Here is a 19,427-nt window from a genome sequence, read left to right on the forward strand (position 1 = left end):
GTTGGCAAACCCAGCGAATCAATTCGGGAATCGCCCGAGTCAACCCAGATTGGGTCTTAATTGGATTGTTGATTTAGAACCACCGGCCTACATGATTGTTATGTCATACATTTTGTGGTTTTAATGTGTAATGTTTAAAAAAGAATCTCTTACAAAGAATCATGTTTTTAAATCATAAATATTAGCAATTATGCATAATTGAATACTTATATAACTTTATTAGTGATATCATGTGCTAAATTTAGTGATTATACAATATGGATTTTGATTTTTTTTCATACCTTAACATTAGAAAATGCATATTCCTAACTTGTCCAAGTTACAGAGTTGACCCGTTGACTCACGATTCAATGGGTGGAAATCCAACTCCGTGTTTACCAACTATGCGATAATTTATGACTGGCATAGCCAGCTAGGTCTCTGATACAAGGGTGGTTTCCCGTTCCCCATAAAAATAAAAAATAAAACATACATTTAGGCATCAATTTAAATGCAACCAAGTTATCGTATTCCAACCTTGTACCATTACCAAAGTAATATACTTGCATGGTTCAGTGAGCAACATAGCGGTTACTAACTGAATGAGAGAGCAGCTTAGGCTGATTAATTTACCTAAAGCAATCTCAAAACTGCATTCTGGTTCACATCATCCAAGTAAAGAAACCAAACAAAGAGAAAATAACAAAAGAAGCATGGCAAATTTGATCTCGAAGACAGAGGTGGCCGATCAAAGAACTACGCAAGTCTTTGGCTTTCTTCTCCTTTTCTTTTGTTTTGGAGGTCGCAACACCACCTTAATAGCAGTATCAAAAACTGCCTTCACATTCTGCAAAAAAAAAAAATGTTCTAACTATACCAACTTCTGAAAAAAAAGTATATTGATTTTGATGTTACCATATTTATTATTTCCCTGACTTTTCCAAAGTTTCCTGTTAGTAGTGATAATGAAAAATACCTAATGGTTTGGAATACTCAAATTTCAAAACCAGGAAAGATATGATCTTGTGCTGTTGAATAGCCCTACATACCTGTTGAGTTTTAGAGCTGCATTCTACGTAGGCTGCTGCACCTATCTGTTGTTTTAATTCTTCACCCTGACAATATTAGTTACAAAGGTGTCTTCAGAATGACAGATGAAATTGATATCAGGTGCAACGTGCACACTTCAAGGTTACTCCCTTGATGAAAGTGAATTTTATTTGAATAGTACCTCAAAATCCAGCAAACTTAAAATATTTTTAGCATATAACTCAAAAAACAAACATCATAAAAGTGATTTAGCACAAACCTCAAAAGTGTCTCGAGATTCGCTTTCTCAGGAAGTCTCTTTTGAACAATATTAATTTTCACTTTTCCAAACGCAAAATATGCTGTTGCACCTATCACCCACGATCTATTATTGGGTCTCATAGCTCACAAGTTGCATCCCACTGTAAGACCCAATAACAGATCGTGGGTGATCAAGTGCAGCAGCACAAGTATCATGTTGACCATGGCCTTCTATTGGCGTCCACAGTGTAAAACTCCTTATGGGGTGTTTGACTCCCGGAATGCACTCAGGCAGGGACCAACTGCTCCCCGCTTGGGTGCTGACAGGACTTCTGAGTACAGGTCCTGATCCAGGCGGCATTTGTTTGTTCATTGATTCAAACACATCCTGAGATTACCCCTTTTTACGCATTAGGAAAGTCTTCCACCACGTTGGCCTTATGGTAAGAGAGACACACCCTGGGTATCAAACTCACAACATCCTCCAGCTTGAATGCCTTAAGCCGACCCACCTAACCCGGTGTAGGGCAGCCCACCCTCGTGGGCTATTTACAATAACCATAAATAATTATCAAGCTAATTAAGCAAACATAATTAGGGGGCGAGGACTGACCTGGGTGGTGGTGATTGGCATTGCACCAGGGTGATCGATGAAGAACTGTTTGTCTTCGCGTAAGTCTGCATTAATTTGTGATTTGGGTCAACTAGATGCACGTCAATCTGGGCAATTAAGAGTCAGGGCTTTGATTGTCTCTTACCCATCTTCGTTCCCAGAAGGACGATCGGCACCAAAGGCGCATAGTGCCTTAATTCTGGGACCCACTGAATGGACAACCAACAGAGTTCGCTTGTCAGTTTGGGGATTGATATCAGGTGCAATGTGATTGTACACTTTAAGTGTGCTGCTGTATCTCATCACCCATCATCGGCAGGCTATATCTCGAAGTCCGTGTGGGTGATCAGGTGCAGCAACACTCTAAGGGTCTATTTGCAGTTCATGGCACCCTCTTCTGCCATTTCCTTTTCTCAGAAATGGAATCGGGCCACCCCCCACTGAAACCCTTTCCGCTGAAAGTGGAGGGGTCCTGTGTATTTTGGTTTCCTTTTCCTTGAAGAAAAGGAGTCCAGTTTGTTTGGTCATGGTGAGGCCCGCGAAAATTCACACCCGTCGATGCAATTTCGCAGAAAAGCCCCACTTTCCGTGACAAACAAAGGGGCCCTAAACCCTCTCAGGTGGCCTTACTCTTTGTTACCAGACCTGATCTGTCCTCAGCCCCCACTTTAGCAAGCATATATAAAATAAAAAATGGATAAAGATTTGCTACAATCATTTATATGTGAAAACTGAACAATTTTTTTTTGTTTTGTTTTCTTAATAAATCTAACCTTGTAAATATGATGCTCATGGTTGGTTTTGTGAGGTTTAACATTTGGATCGCCCAATTCAGACATGTGAGTAGGATTCTGTGGTGATCTAAAAATGGACGGGTATGAACACATCAAAATTGAAAATATATGGCAAAATACATAAAATATACAAATTAAAATTTTGTACATTTTCAAAATAAGTATGAGCACATCAAAATTGAAAATAAATGGAAATACATAAAATATACAAATTAAAAAATTGTACAATTTGAAAATAAGTTTTAATTTTGTGTCTATGCCACAATATTTTAAGTTATATATCTTGGAAACAATGTGTTTTTTTTTGTATTTTATCAGCTCTTCAAGAATATTGCTATAAGATCATAACATTTCCAGATGTCACAAGTATTTGTAATTTGTGGCTGTGGAAAAGAAGTGTTACAAATCGCTTTTTTAGGTTTTCTCAACAAGGGAAAATCCCAAGAAATTTCCGAAATGTGGTTCTTGAAAAAAAAAAAAACTTGAAAGTTTTGGTACAAAGTCTAAAAAAATAAAATGCACACATTAAAATTAGGAAATAATACAAACTCTCTCTCTCTACCAATAAAGCATTTCCTAAAACTTGGGCTGGATCCAGATCCGATCTTTAAGTATCTCCACTGAACCTTGGTCTTGGACCTAACAGTTTCAATTTTAATTTTATGTTCTTTTGGGGCTCAAGATGACATGCATGACGGTTCAATCCAACTAAAAATCAGAGATTCGATTCAACCCAATAAAGTTGCCAGATCCACCACGGAGTTGGTCTCAGTTCCTATGATGGGTCTGACTCTGTTCCTATGATGTTGGTCTCAGTTCATGTCCATCCTATCAGTTGAGTTGATCACCAGGGAGTTGAACCAAAGCATTATGGGATGAAGTATGAGAAGGTAAAGTTGTGGTGATCAAACCAACAGGGGCTCCGCTTGTCTGGTAGGAGCAGCTAGTGCACATCACCATGTGTGTGGACGTTGCAAGTTCAAATCCCAATGATATGGTTGTATAACTGGTAGGGATCTGCCTAACCCCAGCTTGACTTTCAAAAAAAAAAAAAGTTGTGGTGATCAAGGAGCAAGTTGCTATGAAAGGCTTTTACCTTCTTGTGTATATTCTCATAACTGGCTCTACTAATGAGGGAGAAGGCAAGCAGGAAAACATCAGCACCTCTATAGCTTAGAGGCCTTAGCCTGTTGTAATCTTCTTGGCCTGCAAATTAAGGTCAAATCTCAAAATTAGCTTCTAAGATTTTAGTTCTCTGTCATGACATTGGAAATATGTTGCCCATTCAAATCAAAACTACCTCGCTCGCACCCGAGCTCATTGATGTAAAACCCCAGGTGCCCCTCACGGATTACACCCAGCTTCAGCCTTGCAGTAAGGGATGTGCACCCATAGGTTTTGAATTGGTGACATCCTTTCAGCTTGGTAACATTCATGACTCACCCCTACCAGGTTAGCGGAGCCCTTGCGGGCTTGCCTACTGTATTTTTTTTTCGATAGAGAAAGTTGGGGTTAGGCAGACCCCTACCAGTTATACAAACCATACCTAGAGCCGGACCTGTAAAGAGGCCAATGAGGCTTGGGCCCCTGGGCCCAAAAAAATTTTAGGGGCCCATTTTTAAGGCCCGAGCTCCCCCCATTTGTTTAGAAAAGGAACAATCAATTCTTTTTAGGAATCAATTCTTTTTCCAATTTACTAGTCCCTACAATGGATCCGAGCTAAAATGTCCAAATATTAAAAGAACCTACTTTTTTTGGCAATAGTGTATGACACACTGTATTGTATGATATGTATAGATGCAATGCAATGATCTATATGTTACGGTATCATAAGATATGATCATAAATCTTGTCATTTTTATGACAATTTTTACCACATTGCTTCAAAGTAATTTGTTCTTCATTTTCTTTTTCACCTACAATCTCTAGCATCACGTCTCCTTGATATTTTATTGGACCAAATTTTCATCTTTCTTCTCTTGATGGTTTCTGGCTCCTGTATGTTGGGCATATTGTTTCTCAAATTAGACCTTCCTTACATGCTGTGTTTCTTTTCTAATGTTCTCTTGTTTTAGAACTTCCTTTGTCCTTTGAGGAGTTTGCACCACTGACCACTCTCATTTCTTTATTTATTTTTTCCCTACCCTCACCATCTTTCTTGATTTCTCGTGTTCTTTTAGTCAATTTTTCACCATTAGGTTCTATTGGTCTGTGCCCATTTGCGTGCTTACATGGCTTTTTACTTGCTACTGATCTTTTTTTCTTGAAAAAGGCAATTCTTCTGGTTAATTTTGCCACCACCATGCACTTTTTTCTTCATGTCTTACAGTTCTTATAAATTTAAGGGAAATTGTCAATAAAAATTTACCATTTTACTCTTTGGAATGTGTTGTGTATGATCATGGTGCTATCGTGTTGCCATAAGGGTGGTTCCCATCTGTGGTGGAATTGAAAAGAGTCTCCATTTGATCTTCTGAGAAACCAAATGGGTTGGTGCTGAAACCAAATATTAGTTTGTTTTTTCCATATTCAGAGGATTTGTGCATGAAATCTCCCTCTTTGACCATTGTGGGGAGTTTCGCATTCGCTCCCGGAGTTTCCCATTTTCCAGTGTCATGGATGAAGCTAAGAAACTAGCAAGTGACATGAGGTTTGAACCTAAATTTCGAGAAAAATGCATAACCCGAAGAAAGAAACAGTTTGATGAAAGTGGCAGTGACGATGTAATACTATCAAGTGAATAATCTTTTAGAGTAGAATATTTTCTGTTTATAATTGAGCAAGCTCGATCTTTCCTTCAACTCCGGTTTGAACAATTTAAACAATATGAAGAGACTTGGATTTTTGTTAAACTTAGAGAAGTTGAAGACTGAAGCCGATCCCTTAAATAGCTTAAAGAAGTATTGTGAGAAGCTTGATAAATTTTTAAGTCATGATGGACGTTCAAATATTGATGGTTATGATTTATCTACAGAGTTGATGACCCTGAGGTGTTATTTAACCACTGAAAGAACGGCAATTGATGTACTACGTTATTTGGCGAAACTGAATGGTTTATTCTCAAATGCTTATATTGCTTATAAGATTTTGCTAACAATACTAGTTACCGTTGCATCATCGGAAAGAAGTTTCTCAAAATTGAAGTTAATCAAGAATTATATTGGATCAATTATGTCTCAGGACAGATTGAATGGATTGGCTATGTTGTCAATTGAGAAAGAAATGGTTGAACAACTTGATTATACTGATTTGATAAATATTTTTGCATCTAAAACAGCTAGACGAGTAGTGTTTAAGTAGTTTATATAAATATTTTACACATTGTTATTTGATATAATATAAATATTTAGAATATCATATTTGTTTAGTAAAAATATAAATTTTATCATTATTTGAACTCAGGTTGTGTCTTATTCTCTTGACTTTCTTGTTTCACTGTAATTTCTAATTTATAATTTATAATTTTTGTTAGTAGTTCATTTTTGTTAATTAATTACTATTAATTATTGTTAGTTAATTTCTGTTAATTGATGTTATTGCTAGTTAAATATAAAAATAATATAAATATTTGTATTAGTTAATCTCTGTTAATTAATGTTGAACAACTTGATTAAACTGATTTGATAACTATTTTTGCCTCTAAAACAATCAGACGAGTATTGTTTAGGTAGTTTATATAAATATTTTATACATTTTTATTTAATATAATATAAATATTTAGAATATTATATTTGTTTAATGTGAATGCAAATTTTATTGTTATTTTGATTCTTTAAAAAAAAATTGGAGGCGCTGCCCTCCGAACTCCTACTATTAATAGGGGGCCCATTTTTTCCCTCCGCCTCAGGCCCCATAAAACACAGGTACGGCTCTGAGGTCCATACCAATTGTGGTTCGAACTTGCAACATCCCAAGACAAGGTGACATGCACTAACTGCTCCTGCCAGAGGAGCCCTCGTTGGTGGCTTGCCTACTGTATTCTTGAAAATGAAAATGCACTAATTTCTCACTTTCAATGTCACACGCTCACACATAACAGATGCACATTCCTGTGCATGTGCTCACAAGCAACACATGCATGCATGCATGCATGCACGTGCAAGTACAACCTAGTTCCGTGTGCGTATGCACACACGCATGCAAAAAACACACCACCCTTTAGCCTATGTTTGGGAGCGTTCAATCAGAGGTTGTGTTGTGGTTTCCGCCATGCTCTCAGTCTTGTTGTTTGGGAGTGGTGGCGTTGCTGAAACAGTGCGTCACCATATTTCAACACCTTTGGCGAGAGGATTTTTTTGGTAACTCCCCTTCTCAATATCACACATTGGCAACACGATTAAACAGTGTTCCAACCCCCATTACAACGCTCCCAAACATAGTCTTAGTGTCTTTTACAAAACATGAGTTTAGGGCTAATTCATTGTTATTTGTAGATTTCCCCTTGAACTAGTTTTTCTTTAGTACTGCAGTTTAACAGAATGCAAACTTGGGGCAATTTTCAGCCATTCTATCGCGCTCATGTCAACGGTGAGTGTGCCCACGAGGGCTTCAGTGTAACTAAGTCGAAGAGACGTCAGGAGTTCGAAACCTATAGTCGTGCATCTTGTGCTGTAAGGCAGAAGCTGGTTTTCCGTGGCCATTATCTTATCCTCTTCCCTCTCAGTACACACACACCAAAAAAAAAACTTTTTTTTTTAATATTTACACGGAGAAACCGTTCCCAGGAATTAACAGAGACCTAGTCACGCTGTCTCTGCCTGCCATACTTATGGTCACTGTCCTGAGAGCCTAAAACTCCGTGAGCTTGCCAATATAGCCAAGCTTTTTTACAATGTAACAAGTCAATTTGGGGTGGGCTCAAGAAACTCACCTGCTGTATCCCACAGCCCAAGGTTCACTGTGCTCCCATCCACTATAACATTTGCACTGAAGTTATCGAAAACAGTTGGGACATAATCCTTTTTTCACATGCAAGAAAACAAATAAATAAATCAAATTGCCATACAATAAACTTCATATATAAATCTTAATGAGAAAAAAGAAAACCTCGTTTCCCAAATAAAATAGTTTTTTTCCAAAAAAAAAATTAATATACGACTATTTTCGTTCTTGCACCTAACTTTTGCCATCCATTCACCAGGTTAGATGCTAAACGAATATCATGGACATAAGTTGGAATTAAGGTAAGACTAGTATGAGCTTAGTTAGTCTGTCGTTTATCAGTAAATGTTTCTAAGAAAATATTAATCAATTGTGTTTGGTGTAAATCATTTTGTCATGTACAAGAATAAAAAAAAAGGAATTGCTATAATTTCAACAAAAAAGGAACTACATAATGGGTACCTATAAAATAGATGTAAAGGCATTAGAAACTTGAATTGAGAGGGAATTTACCGTAGGAAAAGTATTGCTTGTGTAAGATATGAGCATACATGTCTTCCCCACCGCACCATCTCCTACTGTAACACATTTGATGAACCTTGCTGTGCTCATTGTTCTCTCTTCTTCTTCTTCTTCTGCAAAATGATTCTCTCAAGGAACCCTATAAGCCAAAACCTGAATAGTTTGAATTTTGAAATTGGTGGCGGGGACAAGCTGGCTAGGCCTTAAATAAGGGATACCCTAGAACCAAATTTCGCTAGAGCTATTGGTAGTGCAGTTTGTTAGTGGGGCATTGATGATTGTGCTGCCGTTTCCTTCAAGTGTAAGGGTAATGCCAAAAAGAGAATGTTAGGTGGGTTAAGTGTGTGAGAAGGGATACCAAAAAATTAATGATTGGTTTTTATATACTTTGCTTAACCACTAATTTATGCCTACTATGATGATGTTTTTAGAAAACAATATGGGATTATATTTTGCAATTTATAGGTCAAGGATGGATAAAATCCCATTCTTTGATAATGATTTTTGGGATTTGATTTTGTTCAGTGATGGGGAAAAAAGCAGGGTTTTGTTGTCATTTAATATCAGAGCAAGTCTTTTGTGGGCATCAATTACCATAGACCTGGAAATGTGTTTGTTTAGAGTACGGTGCAATGAAAACAGCAAGAGCACTGAATACTGATGCCACTTCAAAATGGGACGTGCGTGAGTTTCATAAATCGCCCTAAATAAAAGCTTAAATGATGTGGGGGAATGAGTCCTTGAACAAGCAATGCCCTCTCCCATGAGGGTAGATCAGGTGCAATGTGATTGCACACATTTAGTGTGCTGCTGCACCTGGTCAGTGATCAACCACCATCTTTAGGTTACAGCCTGCAAGCTGTGGAACCCAACAGCAGATGTTGGGTGATCAGGTGCAGCAGCACACCAAAAGTGTGCAATTACATTCCACCTGATCCTCACACACACATGCATATATACACGTGACATTGTGTAATGCGCGCACACACAAAATTTTTTGGTGGATATAGGACTGACAATGGGTCGGATTTGTACCGGGTACCCGATCCAACCAAAATCCAAATTCCCAGGTATGGGCATGAAAAGTGCTGACTAGAGTATTATTCGGGACAACCTGAACCTGACCGGCACAATTTGGGTTATGATTTTTGCCGGGTACCTGACCCGAGTATTTTATGTGTTTTCAGTAAAAATAAATTTCCGAAATTATCTGGGTCTGGGTTTGGGGTTCCATTTTCGTGAACTGGCAAAACTCGAACCTGGTCATTAATTACGTGGGCAGATCCAGGTTGACCCTGACCTGTTGACAGCCTTTGGTGGATAGATGGATTTGGATCTCATTTGGTGCAGTTGTGTACGCTCCAAATGCAAGGCCTTGTGATATCTCTATGGCATAGGAGCACATTACATAGAGCGCATGTCTAGTGACACGACACATGTTAAACACAACGTATATACTCTTTAGGCTTTCTTTTATTTTAATAATTTTGAGTTTGTATCTTTACTGTATATTTTAAAAAAAATACTAAATTTACCATCAATTCACAAAGGACCATCCATTTTTTTTTGGTTTCCACATTCATCTGTCTTCTTTTTCTTGTTTTTTTTCAAATACATGACTAAGGTAGAAATTTTTCTTTTTTGTCAATAAGATAAATATAAATAGTCATTTTTGTTTGACTAAGCCATGGTAAATATGCGATAAGTTGGTTTTTTATCTAAGGTAATAAATTAATTTAATGTGTAACAGAAAATCTGTCTCAAACTCCGGTATAATGGACAGGATAGTGTAAAATAATATATAGATAATATAAAGTATTTGAGAGTATCTTACAAGTTTCAAACGAGCCTTCGCTTGCAGGTACAAGGAAAGAGGATAAAAATTATATAAAAGAAATGATTTCATTTGATTTTGGTGTTATCTACAAACATTTTTCTGGGAATTTTTGGAGTGTGAAAACATATGTACATATAGTTACCCAAGGGGTTTGGCAGAGTAAGATGGGGCCTAGGCCACAGGCAGTCTAGGTTCAAATCTCATGGGCGTCACCTCCTGCATAAGCCGAAGCTTGGTGACTCCCTAGATCGAGCGGTAAGCCCTCGAGTTTTACACTAACAGTACAGCGACCGTAAGTTCAGCCAGCTGAGCCAGTGCCACTAGGTCTCTGCACCTGGGCCGGTTTCTCAGAGTAAAATATAAAAAAAAAAATAGTTACCCAAAGAGTAGGCCTTTGATAGGCTTGAACTAGGAATTGACTAGAAATCCATTTAGTTGGATCCTGTAAAGAGTTTTAGACTTGATTAGTTAATCCAGTCAAAAATTTACATGGATGTGAGTATATTTAACTCCATTTACATTTCAATTTTCACCATAATACGGTAAATGGCTAATTGGATAAAGACATGAGAGCTTTTTTTCATCCAAACTAAATTACAACTATGTCACACAAATAGGACCAGTCTCACCCCATTATGGATCATGGCTAACCGTGCACCCTTGCATCCTTATGTTGGGTAAGTTTTCTGTTAGGATCTAACCATAAGAAAAGTGCTTGGTATAAATAACTCACTTCGACTCCTTCACAGATACCAATAAAATGTTACATTCAAAAGTGGTAACGTGATTAGACTGCCTTATCGAAGGTCTCTCAATTCAATTCGAGAGCAGATCAGGTCCAAGGTTCCTTGAAGAGAAAATCATACAAGGAACTCTAGGTGTAGATGTTGTTCATCATTAGGATGAACGCAAAACCAAACTACAACTTTCATATTTTTGAGTGCATCATGCTGTTTATTTGCAGCCATGGATGCTGTTCATCTAGAAAGAGCACTGCAAAGGCTTGTGGGGCCCATCCACATAAACTACGTTCAGGTGTCGTTCATCTTGGCATTCCAAAGTCCCTTGGATGGTCTTCTGTCGAATGAACCTTGGTCCTGATCAACTCTCCTCCGATTCTGCTTCCAACTAGAACCATCCCCAACCTAACTACCAAAACAATAGCCAGGAACTACCTCATAGATCAGAAAGGAGTTGAGGTTCAAGTCCCAGTCGCAGTGGCTCCAGCCTCCAGCTATGCAATGGTCCTTCTTTCCATTAGGCCCATTTTCAATCAAAATGATATAACAGGGGTGTTTCTCTTGCTGAGTAAATGGATGAGTTGAGTTGGTTGCTTCGAGTTCTTTATTCTTGTTTGTGGAGGAAAGACGAGAGGCCTCAGACTGTTAGGCAACCTGAAAGAAGCACTGACTCGATCAAGCTATGTTCGAGTTAAACCATTTGCTTTCATCATACACAAGTACTTATTTGGCACTATAGCCCCTGCTTGTGCACACAATTCAACCACTGCTGGTGCATGCCCATAAAACCCTCTTCCAGCATCTGTAAGCAGAGCTGGATCCTGTGCCCTCCTGTGCCACACCAACTTCGGTGGTACCAAATCATCTACACTTGCTGCCTCCCAAAAATGAGCACCTCTCCAGCCTTCATATTTGAATGGACCACACATCCTTGCTTTGTGCCCGCTTGGCCCAACATGAACTTCTTTACAGTGCTTACAGGCCTTTACAGGATACACCATCATCAATTTCTTCACTCCCATCCTCATGTTCTCCCATGCATCTAGTGTCCTCTGAGCTATAGACTGCAGTTCCTCAGGGAAGGCGCCACTCACAAGTCTGTCATGATCGTCATGAGAAAGCCCATCATCGTTACTGGAAATGTCTACCCCAGCTTGACTGCAGAGCTCAACAATTGCAGGGATCCTTTCAAAATCAAACCTTTGGTCATGTCTTATGACATCCTGAAACATGGTGTGGAGGTGAAAGGTTTCAACACGAACAAAAATGTCATTCAAGTCACCGTCCGTCCATTGATGGAGTTGGTTCTTTCCGCTGCGCCGGTATCCCTGGCAGCTCTTAATTAGATGGCCCGAGGGACCCACAAATACTTCAGGACAGAATCTGGGTTTGGCAAGGCATAAGATGCATAAAATTACTCAGTAATACTATTTGCTAAACAGCAGAAATAAGTATAATCCACATTCATTTCTTGTAGGTGAAGCTAACTGAACATTCGACAAGATAAAATAGCTGTCTTTAACGTATGAAAGGAGCATTTTACATGGCTAATTGTCATTAACATCAGGATGTAGCCATTCCAAATGGGAATAAGTAAATAACTAATAAACAGCTAACACAAACAGCTTCCAATTTTTTAAGGGATCAAGCATTTTTTCAGAAGAATATCTGCGCTACTAAGAACAACCAGTGGATACAAAGATTTAGGTTACAATCCAGCCCATAGTTATAAAAAACGTGCCTCAATGTGCAAATAGCATGCCTCGCCTTGAGGCGCAGGTAAATAGTGCAACAAATAAAAAAAAGAAAGAAAAGAAAAGAAAGAAAGAAAGAAAGAAAAAGAAAAGAAAAGAAAAAAAGAAAAGGTAGGAAGGAAGGAAGAATGAAAGAAAGAAAAAAGAAAGAAAGAGAGAGAGATAGTGATGCAGAGCATCCAGAGACAGAAGCGGATTTGGATCCCAATCCAAATATCCACACCTGTTCCAAACATCGCTACCCAAGGCGATCCACATGCTTGCAGGACTTGCAGGATGTCCCTGGTCTTAGTGGATCTCTCGGTTAGCTGATGGTCGTCGTGCTCCTTTTATTGTCTCGATTCCATTGTGGAATCGTATTTTGGACTTTGTTTCAACAATTGTCGTGTCATACAATCTTTTTTATTTTTATTTTTATTTTTTTAGGAGCCAGATTCTACGGATCCGGATAGTTCTAGTACCCAGTAGGATTTTTTTTGTGGTACTAGAGGGTGTATGGGGTCCAAGGGTAGTTTTTATTTTTTTCGCAAATTCGCTTCTCTTTTGTGTTGGTGCAGGATCTAGTTCTCAACCTGTTTGGATCTGGATCATGATCCGTCTTCAGAGGGGGGTCCTAGGTGGCACCACTTTGGTGTGGTCCATCTTGGACCTCATTCAAATTTCTTTTGACCAGTCCAAAGTAAAAAATGGATTGTTGGTGAGTTAATAGCTCTTGGCAAAAACGAGGCCTTGCACGCTCGTTTTTTGCGCAAGGATTGGGAAGGCCCATGGCCTCTTTATTGTGGCCCTTCCAAAGTAAACCATGCTTTTAATTAGAGAGGTCGACCAAGGGGAGGGGGACTCCTCTTTGAAAATTTGTGAGTTTTGGTGGTGGCTGGTTAGTGCTTGTGAGAAATTTTTGAGTGTGGTTGCTTGAAGAAAGACTCCTTTGTGTGAAAGGAGAATCGTGTATCAACTTGTGAGAGGTTTCATTCGTGGTGGTTGTGCCGAACTTGTTCGTGGTGGCTGTGTCGAACTTGTTCGTGGTGGTTGTTAGTCCATCCATACTGTTCGTGGTTCACTTGTGGCATCGATTGCTTCCCAACGACGGTCGTTATCATTCTCAATCCGGATATCACCATTGGTTCTTCGTTCTAGTCATTTACTACACTTATTCGCATTTGTGTTGCGATTGTTCTTGATTTATCGTTGCTAAGCTCTATTAGATCATTAGAGAATTGTGAATACATGCTTAGAAGTGTTTTATGTTATGATTAGTTTCATTTGGTCTCAAGTTCTTTCGAATTAATGTTATGTATGAATGAACTCGGATAATTTCAAAAAGACCAAAACGCTGTTACAAGATAACAGAGACGTTCCTAATAAAACATCCGTGTCAGACTCATTTCTGAACGGATTTTCACGTTCTTTAGCTTTCTGAAAAGCTAAGACAATTTCCTATAACTTTGTAGTTAAACGTTTTTCGAGATTCGTTCATTTAAGCCTCTGAAATTTGCTGTCAAGACGTCAGACTGACAGAAGTCCACTGTCTCTTTTCTGCTACAAAACCATCGTAGTTGTGTTCGGTATTTTCTCGTTATCGGAAGATTCTCTACATAAAATTTAATTTTTTTTTATTCTGTGAAAAGCTAAGATCTATATCTACATCTTTCATGTTTGGAGATTTTGTTGAATCGTTGGCTTTGTGCTCTGAAAATATCGATTTCTGCATCTGTTATTTTTTTTGGAGTTTTTGGTTTCATGCTCGTTAACTATTCTCATTTTATAACTTCAAAAATTCATAGCGGGTTATAGGAATTTTAGAAAATTCTAATCTTTGATGTTTTGAAAAGGTCTGAATCCGACCTTCGTTTCGTCAGTTGTGAGTTTTTGCAAACTCCAATGTTTGAAAGGTCGAAAATCCCTTCGAACAGTCTGTCCGTAAAAATCGTCAGTCTGTGTTGGACTTGTTTAGCAATCCTGGTTTCGAGTCCGTGGAACGAACATTCCTGCTTCGAATCTGGTGTTTCCGGATTCGTTGGAAAGTTGTACGAGTCACACACAACTTTCATTTGGACCGCCTCTGTCGAAACAGAGTGCACAGGTCCCGAAAATCTGTTTCTCAAGTTCTGTTCAGACTCTGCAACGTATAAGCTTCCGCGTGCGTTTGGATCCTGGATCGTTAATCGGTGTATACCGAGTTCACACCGTACCATTGCATCAGATAGAGAGACAAAAAGAAAGAAAACTATTTATATTTGCAATTTTCTGTAGAAGAAGAAAAAATGTTAATTTCGCTATTTATTTGCAGTTTTTTGTTTCTTATTGTTTGTTACTTTATCAATAAAGCATTTCTATTATTTATTTATATTTGTAGATATTTTTAAAGGTTTTTCAAAGTTAAAGAAAAAAAAATCTAAGGCTTACGCCTTACACCTCGCTTCAGTTTTTGGTGAAACGCTACGCTACACCACAACACTTTTCACAACATTAATCCAGCCCTTTACACTTAACCTGCAATATATGCGCATGGACCCCACTCTGTGGTTGCTTCACTCTGGTACAGAACATCACTTCATTAGTAGTTTGCCTTACCAAAATGCTAGTCACAGGAAACCCTCTGCTAGAGAGAACCAATGGGATCTCTCAACCTCTTCAGTTTCTTTCTAGATCCCAGTCTCCTTATCTGCCGTCTAAGTTTCTAACTTGGTGGATCTTGTTGTGATGACAGATTGTTTGTTAAGAAAGCTTTGATGTGATAAAACAGAAGAAAATTTTAACCCTCTCAAGCGTCTATTTTCAGTAAGAAGTGAGTGGGAGAAGCAATGTGTGAAGTGCAAATTGAAGCAAATGTTTAAGAATGCTAAACTGTGAAAAGAATTCATAAAGCATCAGACAAAGCAACAAGTAGCAGAGAATGCAAGCACGAAGTGACTGGAGAAAAGAAGTCTGACCTCATGCTTTTTCACTCGCATGTTTTCAACCTTTTTACCGAAAATGTACATCATACAATATATTTGTATGTTCTATATGGACCATGTCATTCTCTATTTATTTATTTATTTATACATCTGGTGAATTTATGGGAAAGAATGACATGGTGGGACCATTGTTACTGAAAACTTCTTAAAATCTCAAATGGTGGCCTCAAAAGCATGCAACTATACACTTCTTTGATGCTTCTGAAGCCATATGAGAAGCTCACTTGAGAGACCCAAAATGAAACTGAACATGCTTGACATTTGAAACGTGCCTTGGTTTCCATTCCAAGAAATATAAATAAGAAGAAATCTGCTTCTAATGGCCATGTAACAAAAATATATTTCCACTATGAATTGGCATTTCAATGAAAGGAAAGGTGACTTGCTTTCCCCTCCCCTCCAAAGCAGCAAGACCATTAAAAGAGGTAAGCTCTATGTCACACAGACACTCCATTTTGCCCTCCATACCCGTGTCAACATGCGTGTCCCCGTGTCTACACCTGGACACGCCATTTTACCCTCCGTACATACAAGTTTGTATTCAATTTATAATTATAATTATATTTTCAGTTTATAACTTTATATTTAGATTATATTAAATTTAGTTTGTATTTCTTTCTTCACTTTATTAATCATGTTTATTAGCTTACCCTATGTCACCTGGGTGCGGGTATATATAGCAAACTGTATTTCTTTTGGAATTGCCAAACTGTATTTCTTTCTTCAATTTGCACATATATATATATATATATATATATATATATATATATATATATATATATATATATATATATATATAGCCATGTCCCAGTACCCACATCTTTTGGAATTGCCGTGTCGTACCCTCCGTACTTGTACCCATACCCGCACCCCGTACCCAGGTAACATAGGGTAAGCTAATAAACATGATTAATAAAGTGAAGAAAGAAAAAGAAAGCCATCAAACCCAAATTACAATACACTTTATAAACCCAAGAAGTATATCACTTTTGCTATAACATTTTTTGATTTCATCAAGGTGAAAAACTCCTACTTGTAGCCTCACGGTATAAGCTTTTCAAATTTCTCTGCAGACAGGTAATGGACAGAACCATGGCCTTCTTAACTTCCATATATTGAACATTCTTGATATTTTTTCCCCTTTTCTCCTTTCTCTTTTTATTATTTGGGAAGACCAACTCTCCAAGGGTTTGCACATGGTAAAAAAAGTTCATCCTGCAGTTTCCAAGGAAGGGTGTGGTATGGAGGGGGGGGGGGGGGGGGAGTTGAGATTTTATATACAATATACATCAACCTTATTCTTCCTAGTCGAGTAGAATCCAGGTATGTACTGAAGAACACACTGGTGCACTAAGTTTTCCATAACCTATTTTCCATGAATTTAAATTTTTACATGCACCAGTCCCTCTTTGTGCGCTCAAGGTTGCTTCTCATACAACTGGACAGGTAGTCAACTGAACTCTTAGTTGAACATGATTTAGATAGCTACAAAACTCAGGCACCTAAATTGTTGCCACCTATCACTGCAAGCTGCACTTCATCTCAAACATATATTATGTACAAAAAGAAGAAATGACAGGACCCTCAAATATACAGCACACATCCCATAAGTTCGCCACTCAATTCATTATAAAAGTTTAGAACATTCAACCAAGTACCCCTTCCTGAAATCTTCTACAATAAACTGTATTAAGTCAGTCATGGCCATAACAAGCCATATTATATTGTTCCATTTCAGTAAACAGGTAAGCATTCTTTTGATAAAACAAACAAGCAATGCATTTGGAGGATCTCATTTCCACAACCTCTTGTAAAACTTGTTCTCCAATTGTATAAAACCTTTCCCAAGAACATTCCAATAATATCAGCATTTATAAGGTTTGCTATTGCATCAATGGCAAAACACTAAACAAACCATCGTTCTAGGACCCCACAAGCAAATCATTCACTATGTGTTTGCTTAAAATAGTGAACAGATACGACTAGGAAAAAAAGGAAAACCACTACTCAATATGCAACATTGATCAAATATCAGAAAAGATAGAAATTACAAGCTGATTATCTGACAATCACAGAACATATCTAGAGAAGGGAGCTGAATATGAAGCGGCACACCAGGTTCCAAAATATGGTTGGTTAGTGTTGTGTGGGTCTCTTGAATTCTGGACCCGCTCCAATCCATGTCTCGATCTGAAAATATTTGGTGACCGTACAATGAGAATTTTCAATGGGGTTTGTGGTGGTAGTGGAGGGATTGGGCAGTTAGGCCCGAGACCGGAGCCCACCAGGAACCCCTTTGAGGGTGTGAGGGCAGAGCCCGCGGTATGGACTTATCTAGTTTTGTAATTTTTTTTTTATACCAGCTAGGGTTTTATGCCCTTTGTTATATATATAGCCGCCTCCTTTTGAGAGTTGGGGTATGAGTTTTGGGTGTAGGGATAGGGTTTTGGGAGCACTGTATCTCGCCTATGTATTTTCTCGCATCTTTCTAGTGGATTTTTGTTTCTCCTTCACCCGTGGACATAGGCCTAAGTGCCGAACCACTTAAATCTCTTGTCTTCTCTTGTTCTTTTCTTCTCTCTATCTTGTGGTTTGCTTCATTTCAATTGTGGTTTGCATAACAGTTAGCAAAAGGTTAAAGTGGGTTGTGTTTAGATGAACGCACTCATCCATAGAAAGCACCATAAGCTGGGAAATCGAGTTATGAGGCATAATTGACACTTCCCAACCTATCCTATCTTTCTAGATAAGTAAGAGGCCTCAAAAACCCCACAAACGTTTTACGTCAAGCAGAAATTGAATCGCAAACACGATGATCTCAGAAAAAAAAATGGATAATGGTTCAGTGGGTAAATGTGAGCTATGAATTTGTATCATGATCACCTTCACAAAAGCTATAAAAAAACTGAGCATTATATAGTTTTAACTCAAGCACCCATTCGTTAGAAGCAATAGCTCTAAAAGCAATCAGGAACGACAAACCAATTTTAAGGAGAACACTTTCCGGACAAAAGCATGCCAATAGAAAAATGACAATTCAGCGGTGTTTGGATTCACCCATTTATCTAGAAAAAAGTAGGATAAATCAGAAAAAACGTATTGTGAAGCGCAACTCGATTTCCCAACTTATCGTGATTCGCTTTTCTTTTCTTTTCATTTTCGATTGTTGGGATAGCAAAGTTCACATCGTTCCCCAATTATCAAATCTTTCTAATTAATGAATAGGAGAAGAATAAAGAGTGTGGGAAGGGGAATACTTGCAGGATTTGACGGGAACGACATTGAGAAGAGCAGAGAGGCCTTCGATCACGAGATGCCTCGATCTGAAGACGTCGGTCGCGACGGGAAGCACGCTCCTCACTGGGTAATCCCCGCTTCTTCCCCTTATCCTCTTCAGGATCATAGGTCGAAGCTTCTTCCAATCCACCCTCCATCCACGCCTACTGCGAAAGGAATCCATCGGTTCTGTTCTGCCCTTATGAATCGCTTCTTCACCTACCGGGACCCCCCCCCCCCCCTTCTATATGAGATTTACCAGAGGAAAACTGCTTTCAGTTCTTCCGGAAACTGTCGGAAACGACGGTTGCCCATCACAGGTACCCGCCGGAAAATCCGAATTCCGGCCGTCTCCCGAACGCCAGTTTCACTGCAGCTTGTACCTCCAACACATCACCGAAGAGAGACTTTGGGTTTTGATTCGGGTCCCCGGTGGGACGTAGGGCTGCAAACGGATTGGATACGGGTCGGTCCTGCCTGATCCAAATCCGGATTCGAATGAGATCCGATTATGTAAAGTTGAATCTAGATCCGAAAATAAGTTGCATGGTATTGGATCTGGCTAAAGAAGACCGAGAACAAGGATTTTACACGTAGAACATGACAATGGTTCCAAACCTGCAGTGGTCACCAGTTTCCATTAATTAAGAAGTGGTTTATGAAAATAATTAGTAAGTGAGTCATGTTGTAAAAATATTATAAAAAATATTGAAAAAATTATATAATAGAAAAAGTAAGATTATAACATTGGTTAGAGTGTAGGGAGCATTCTTTAGATAGA

General features: G+C 38.5%; 2 protein-coding genes across 2 annotated transcripts; both read right to left on the reverse strand.

Annotated features, from left to right (window-relative positions):
* Positions 1-727: 727 nt before the first annotated feature.
* Positions 728-8,169, reverse strand: LOC149843647 (rac-like GTP-binding protein RAC2). The gene is made up of 7 exons (XM_089999991.1): positions 8,071-8,169; positions 7,547-7,634; positions 3,773-3,882; positions 2,028-2,091; positions 1,883-1,947; positions 1,029-1,094; positions 728-826 (listed from the first exon to the last, which is right to left on the reverse strand). The coding sequence occupies exons 1-7, from the start codon at positions 8,167-8,169 to the stop codon at positions 728-730; spliced, it is 591 nt and encodes a 196-aa protein (XP_089856117.1).
* Positions 8,170-10,331: 2,162 nt separating this feature from the next.
* APO4 (APO RNA-binding protein (DUF794)) lies at positions 10,332-18,883 on the reverse strand. Its single transcript, XM_089999992.1, has 2 exons — positions 18,628-18,883; positions 10,332-12,039 (listed from the first exon to the last, which is right to left on the reverse strand). Exons 1-2 carry the CDS (start codon positions 18,828-18,830, stop codon positions 11,337-11,339), a joined length of 906 nt encoding a protein of 301 aa, XP_089856118.1. The 5' UTR covers positions 18,831-18,883; the 3' UTR covers positions 10,332-11,336.
* Positions 18,884-19,427: the final 544 nt, after the last annotated feature.

Source organism: Nuphar pumila, chromosome 3, assembly GCF_984573655.1.
Source record: "Nuphar pumila chromosome 3, dmNupPumi1.hap1.1, whole genome shotgun sequence".
NCBI lineage: Eukaryota > Viridiplantae > Streptophyta > Magnoliopsida > Nymphaeales > Nymphaeaceae > Nuphar > Nuphar pumila.